The sequence below is a fragment of the Citrus sinensis genome, chromosome 4 (assembly GCF_022201045.2).
Source record: "Citrus sinensis cultivar Valencia sweet orange chromosome 4, DVS_A1.0, whole genome shotgun sequence".
NCBI classification, from domain to species: Eukaryota; Viridiplantae; Streptophyta; class Magnoliopsida; order Sapindales; family Rutaceae; genus Citrus; species Citrus sinensis.
This window is the reverse complement of record NC_068559.1, coordinates 25287400-25294929: the sequence shown is the minus strand read 5'-3', so window position 1 is coordinate 25294929 and position 7530 is coordinate 25287400. Positions and strand designations below refer to the sequence as shown.

Below are 7530 nucleotides of genomic sequence, written 5' to 3'. Positions count from 1 at the left end.
TATTGTAATAATATAATAAAATCATGACAATTACTATTATTATAATAGTAAATATTACTATAGTTATAATATTAATTATTACTATAGTTATAATAGTAATAGTAATGATTTTTTATTTATAATTATTACCGAATAATTATAATTGTTATCATTATTATTATTATTATTTTAGTTATAATAAGAGCAAGTATTACTTGATATTTAAATGGGGTAAACAAATTGATTTTTTTAAAGGATAAAAATATCAATTCATTTTCTATTCTCATTTCCCCATTTTTATTCCCACCTTCCCGCCTTCTCGAAGGGAAATGGATTCTCATTCTTAATTTTCAAATTCGTCAGTCCTACTTAAAATCCGTTCTCATTCTTTTATTACCATTATTAATGCGGAATGAAAATTGTTTCCATTCCCTAATCTAAAAAGTGAACACACTATTAGATGTAATGAATAAAATGAGAACAAACTCTCTATTGTTCGAACTGATAAATTAATATTGTGTGAGTTCTACACGGTTTTTATTATTTTGTTTTTTATTTATTCATTTTAAAATATGAGACACATGTAACAATAATATAAAATTACCAAATCTATTGTACGAAAACAGTTTACAAATGAGATTATTTAGCTAGTTGTTTATATTTTAGCTATATGATCATCAACATTATAAATAGTCCAATTACTTTCGTAACAAGTGGCAATGAAGTTACATTTCATTCTTTCTGCATTCAACTAATTTACTTTTTTATTACATTGAATTTGTAATTGTTTTCATAAAAATATTTATTGTCATTGAAGAATTATTTTATATATATAGATACATGCATACATACATAAGTATTGAATAATATCACTATTTCAACTTTCTTGTACGTCATTTAATATGACTTATTTATCAGTCCAAGAATTTACCAATACAAGAGATTTTAATAGTCCAAAGAATTAAAAGAAGTTGTTTTAGTCAAGTGTTGATAAATTTTTAAACATATAATTATTTCATTAACTCAAATTCCAAATTATACCGTAAATACAATTTGCAATAAGCTTTGCCTAAAACAAAAGTTTAAAATATATGTTTTACTAACAACAATTCATAAAAATTACAAATATGAAAGAAAAAAAATCTAAAACTAAAAAGCTTAGAAACTTACCAATAATAAACATAGTACTTAAATAATACAAAATTTTAAATAGAAGCATAGAACTATAACATTTTGAAAGTTTTAGTTTTAATGATTCAAAGTCATTAAAAAAAAAAACACAAGTAAAAAAGGAAACCAAAATGAAAACTTAGTAATTAGCCATTAAGAACAATAAAAAGTAATACGCATTACTTGGATCATTCAAAATTTCTATAGAGCGATAGCAATATAGCGGCTTCAAAGTTCAAGGCTTCAGGCTAGTAAGTTATAGGCTTACAGTTACAGGACAGCCGAAAGGCCAACAAACAGTGGTCAGTCTATAACATAGACTAAACTTAAGGTTATATTTACAATTTCAGAAAGTGTAGGTACTCCAAAATTGACGGTGCATCATGTGGGGATAGCTAAAAAACAAATATTGCAAACTTATTAAATTTTGTCCAATTTCTTATAGTATTATTAAACAAACTAACTCCTGAGTACAAAAAGATAACCTCAATTCCTTACTCTCACACACTGAAACCCATAATACTCGCTTTCGTAATTCGACACGTGTTAGTTAACAGGATCTATGGCGCGTTTTCGGCGAGTAAATTATTTTTCTTCAGTAATTGCGAGTAAGGCACTTCTGGTAAACACTTTCGCTCTATATTACTAAAAATAGGACGATTATTCTCTGAAATGATTTTCATTTTATTTTTCAAGACAGCCCCTTGATCAGGCAAAAAATAATTTTCGATCCCTCTTCGCTTTCCCTCTCTTTTCCATCTTTGGAGGGAAAAAAAACATCACAAACGAAAGAGGAAAAAAAAATGAAGAAAAAATTCTTCTTGCGGCTGGTAACAAGTCTAGGGTTTTAATTACTCGCACTTCACTTCTTTTAATCTCTTCAATCTTTCAACTTGCTTACTCCTGTTTTGCGTAATCGCAGGAACAGTTGCAGTGACTTCAGCTTTTGATTTCCCCATTTTTCGATTTTCTCCTAGTAAGATTTTTCTTACTAAATTTGCTCTAAGCGCTATTTTTCAGTTGTGTTGGGTCAGCTATCTCTCGGGGTTTCATATTTTACGAATGCATGTTTGATTTAATTAGTATTAAATGCTGAAAATTTCGAGCTGGAGTGGCGATTTTTTGTTCGAGAGTAGTGAATTTCTTGTCGTTTTGGCCTTTCGTATATTGTCACTTGTATTGAACTGGTCGGGTCTCCCCTCTAGGGTTTGAGCTTTAGCTTTTGGTTGAAAGGGAAAAACAAAGGGAAAAAAATATTGTGTTGTTTGTCTGCTGATTGTTTCTAAGCGGTTTCAGTAATGATCTTATTGAAGTTGATTTTAATAATTTTCGAAATATTAATAATTTTTTAGCCCCTTTCTGCTGGTTTTGATGCTTATTGGAAATTCTGAATGAGCTGTTATAGTGATTGGTTTATACCCTCTACTTTTATTTTATTTTTCATTTGTTTTTAACAGCTGACTGAATCCTTTTCTACTAATTGTATCTGTATATGGCCAATTATTATCTCTCACTGTGCAGAATGTTTGCTTTGAGTTGATGGTGTAACGGAGGTATTTATTTTATGTTTGCACTAGAATTTGTTTTTCTTCTTTGGCTTTTGTATGTGTTCTGATACATGTTAAGTTGTTAACCTTGGTGGGATATTATACATTCCTCTTTACCCTTAATTATGTGGCAGATACATTGTGCTACATAGTTGCTATCCTTATGCTATTTGGATACTTCTTGTATTCTTAGTGTTTGGACCTACAAAATGTCGAAAACTATTGATATGATACTTGGGCACTATTTTTCCAATTGAATATTTATTTTGAGGTGTTCTACTGAGTCAGATAGGAAGTGACAGCCTCTGAACATTGGGACATCCATTCTCTGGAAATGCAAACCAAGAAAAAAGCAAACGGAAGAAATGCTTCCCGAGAGCATGCCAGTCCTAGGGTTTCAAGAACTGTGAAGAAAGGATCCGAAAATGTTGAAGTTCCGAAAAAGAAAGTTACAGAGCTAATCACATCTTCTGTCAGAAAGCAGAAATCTGGTATACTTTCATCTTCGCCGTGCATATTTGTTCTATGTTTCTGGAAAGTTCCTGTTCCTGTTCCTGCATTTAATTATTTAATTTTTTTAAACTGGAAAAGTGCCATATTTTTTTTTTTTTAAATATGAAACTCAAAAGTATATTAATTGAGAAAAATCAACATAGAGAGTGGACCAGTAGTCCTTTAAGCAAAGGAGATAAGCTTTTAGTGCTATGCAAAAGTATACCCAACCACCCTATACAATGCTATATCCCCTCTCAATTTAGATGAATAAAAAGTGCCATAGTGTTGTAACTTAGTACCTGTATGTTTAGATTTTCTGGTATGCACACTTATATATCCTATCCATTCTATCCTTTATCATGGTTTACTTAGACCTTTGCAGCTTATTTCCAGTAGATGGTTTCATTTTACTGGGTGAGTGAATTTAACTGTTTCATCTCACAACAAATTCCAGTTAGCGTTCTTTCAAACAAAAATGAGGAGTCTGTTGCTGCAATCAATTTAAATACTAGATATGGCTTGGGGAATGAACCGTCTGGTGCTTGCCTGGAATATGATTCATTTAAGAAAGCTTCCATGGATCATAAGGTAATTTTCTTGCTTGGCAATTTTTCTATTGAAACTTTTCTGTTGTTGAGTATGGATGGAAGAGGGTGAATCAATTATTAAATTTTTCTGGCGGCCAGTTAGTTGACACCTGGCATCTCTGTAGTTGAGGCAAGGATGTACAAAATACAGAAAGACAGTTACCCCACTCAAATATAGTGATCATCTTTGGTCATAGCATTCCCTATACAAACTTGAAGCTCCCAATTTTGTTCCTGTATAAGTATAAATGTCTTTGTGAGGATATTTCTCTTTCAGTTATCCTTGGGTACTTTGCTTGTAAGATTGACTTTAATTGGTCATTTTAATTGCTCTTTAATTTTATCAGAGGATGTCTACTGCAAGGATTGTAGGAACTGTCAAACATCAGTAAAGCAAAACTTCATTTGTTGGATCTATCTAGATTCTTTTATATGATTTGTTAAATTGTAATGCAGGATTGTGATGAGGAAACTGCTCCTGTGTTGCAGACAATATTTTCTCCCACTTTTCATGTATCTAAAGTAGCAGGCGGAGATATTGCCAGTGGAGGTAGGTGACATAATATTGTTATTACTATAGGATCTAATGTCCTTGTTCTCTTCTTCCGGAGTGGAGACCAAAAATCTCACAAGGAAAGTGAGATGGAATACTCACTAGTTGATATGTGGGATGGTCATGTTACCCAAGAAATTTCTGAATACTACAGTGAAAGTACATTCACTTCAATAAATGCAACATGCCATGGTAGTGTGTAGAAGTAGATAAAAAATATGTGATCTAAAATTTGGAACTTTAGTGGTCGGATGCTTGCCTAGATTCTAACATTATGATTACGCATGCGCAGATGCGGAAGGAGCTAATCTTTCCTCTGAAGTTTCAGCTATATATCTTGCTATGAAGAACTCAAAGCTGGAGTGTGTTGATGAGTATGGTCAAGAGTCTATGACTGATGTTTGCATGGAGGATGATGAGTATGAGGAATTTGATGACTTTGATCCTTATTTATTTATAAAAAACTTGCCAGAATTGTCATCAGTGGTCCCTACTTTTCGGCCTATGTTGCTACCTAAGCAGACACGGAGTTGCCCCCCTACTACTCTTGTTTTGGACTTGGACGGTAAGAAAATCTGCTTACATTTATTTGCTGTACTCTTTACATTCATGCGATTGGCTTCTGAACTATTTATTAAACAGGGATTTTCTCTCCATAATTTGTTATTTATGCCAGTAGATGAAGATAATGTATGATCAATGCTTTTCTGCTGCTCTTTAAGGCAATCAGTCATTTGGTTTCTGCTGGACCTTTAGGCTATCAAATAACGATTACACTTTAGATTCCTTGTGCCCTTTCCTGCTCTTTAAATCTTGATAGTAGTCTACACTTTTATACCTCTCCAAGATTATGTTAGAAAACAGCTCAATATCTGTTTCATCTATAGAAATGTCATGACTGAGGGTCACTGGTTATTGGTATTTTAATAATGCTGTCTTATTCTGTTTGGCTAGTGTTGATATGCAATGTCGTGATTTTGATGTTTGGCTCTCCAGTAGCATGATATTTAGGCTTACTGAAAAAGTGAAGTTCAGCAATCTGTTTTCTCTATTTGAGTTATGATTTGTGTCTTTCTATTGGCATAGTTGAAGAGTGAGCCAAAAATTTTCCTCATTTTCACCCATTTGATGAAAAATGTAAATTAACCTCGTTGTTTGAAGAAGTGCCTCGTTTTATACTGCTAATGGTGAATAATTTGTCATTTTATGTATACCTTCAAGGAATTGATTAAGTTATTTTGATCTGGCAGAAACTCTGGTGCATTCCACTCTAGAGCCCTGTGATGATGCAGACTTCACATTCCCTGTAAATTTTAACCTCCAAAAGCATACAGTTTATGTTCGATGCCGTCCTTATCTCAAAGATTTCTTGGAGAGAGTTTCCAGTCTTTTTGAGATAATCATATTCACCGCCAGTCAAAGTATCTATGCAGAGCAGCTTCTAAATGTGCTCGATCCTAAGAGAAAATTATTTCGGCATCGTGTTTTCCGTGAATCATGTGTTTTTGTGGATGGCAATTACCTCAAAGATTTGTCAGTTCTTGGCCGTGATTTGTCACATGTTATCATAGTTGACAACTCCCCACAGGTAATGTTCTGAATTCCTCTTTTGGATTAATTGTATATGAATACTTATTCTGATGACGTCCAATTTCTTAAATAGGGTGCAATCAGAAAATGATAAAATTTTTGGTCTTATAGACAGGCATTGTATCCCTGGAACTGAAGTTTAGTGTCTGTCTTTTAGTCCATTGTCCTTCTCTCTAAGAATTTTCATATGGTTGTAAATGCTTTGAATTGGCTAAATTCTTTCCAGTTGTCTGGGTGGGCATCGTAAGACGAATAAATTAATTGGATTTCATCCATGAACACTGAGGCTAAGATCGACACATTCTTAGGTTTTTGGCTTAATTTTGTGATCATTTGGTATCATCAATTGCTGATTCTTTTTCATAGTTTGTCATTACATATATGCCTGTGATTTTAAAAGTTAGCTACTGTTTTCATCTTATGAAGTGGTGTCAAGAAAATAGTGTCCTTGTACTCTATACGCACTTGTTAAACAAAGATTAGTTTTCTATGTAAATTGTCGAATGCTCATTTTCTTAATGAGGTCAATGGTTTTCTTAGGCATTCGGGTTCCAAGTGGACAATGGAATTCCAATTGAGAGCTGGTTTGATGATCGATCAGATCAAGAATTGCTTCTATTACTACCATTTTTGGAGAGCTTGGTTGGTGTTGAAGATGTTAGGCCCTTGATTGTTCAGAAATTTAATATTCGTGAGAAAATAGCTGCCGCCGTTTATCCTCCTTTAAATTCTAACAGAGGAGATCCATTTGAAAGGTGAGCCTGATGTGAACTAGTAAATAATGTGAACTGATTTGTTTTGTATGTGTTGACAATTACTTGAATGAATCTCTTTGCTGAGAAGTCTTCAAGACTCGGGGTTTAAAGTTAAAAGGTGTCAACTCAACTGGAAAGAGCAAAAATGGGCAATCATGTAATCATGTGTCAACTGCTGAAACGTTTTATGCAAAGATGGGTGCCAAAATGATTTAGAGTAGATAATTTTTAGATGATTATGGGTTGGAAATAATTTTTCTTTTTTAATAATTGAAGAATGCGTGCGTTACTTTTTATGAGTTCCAAGGTGGTTTCAATTTTTCTTGAAGAACTTGCTACGGCAAGTTGAAAACTCCAAGAGATATGGTATTTGAAGTTTAATTTATATGATTTGATGATGTTAGCCAGTTTTGCAATAGTGGAGATAGATTATGTATGTAGATTGACTGATAATTTACTTGTAATTCCTTAGCTCTGGATGTATATTGTTTTGTTTAATAAAGGATTTTCCAAGTGCCTGAGTCTTAGCCTCTTGTTTAAGGTTTTAGTGATGTTACATGATCATGTAACATACATGATTAATCCACAGCCATTGGATAAAAATCCAATGGTTGTGAAAATAACATGATTTATTATCTTATATTCCCACAACCACTGTATTTTCATCCAACGACTGTAGAAGAATCATGTATGTTACATTATCATGTAATATAACAATCTCCCTTATTTAATTCTGCTCCTTTGAAAATGAGATGGGAGGCAGGCAAGTTTAGCATATCTTTAGCATCTATTATATTGTATATTGTATGTGAGTATCTGCATTTAATAAATGAATACATCGGTATGAGATTGAG

At 32.8% G+C, this 7530-nt stretch overlaps 1 protein-coding gene across 1 annotated transcript; it reads left to right on the top strand.

Moving 5' to 3' along the window:
- Nucleotides 1-1779: 1779 nt before the first annotated feature.
- Nucleotides 1780-7197, top strand: LOC102606789 (uncharacterized). The gene is made up of 8 exons (XM_006484032.4): nt 1780-1979; nt 2072-2125; nt 2985-3187; nt 3646-3779; nt 4235-4328; nt 4624-4896; nt 5582-5919; nt 6462-7197. The coding sequence occupies exons 3-8, from the start codon at nt 3031-3033 to the stop codon at nt 6678-6680; spliced, it is 1215 nt and encodes a 404-aa protein (XP_006484095.1). The 5' UTR covers nt 1780-1979; nt 2072-2125; nt 2985-3030; the 3' UTR covers nt 6681-7197.
- The last annotated feature ends 333 nt before the right edge of the window (nt 7198-7530 follow it).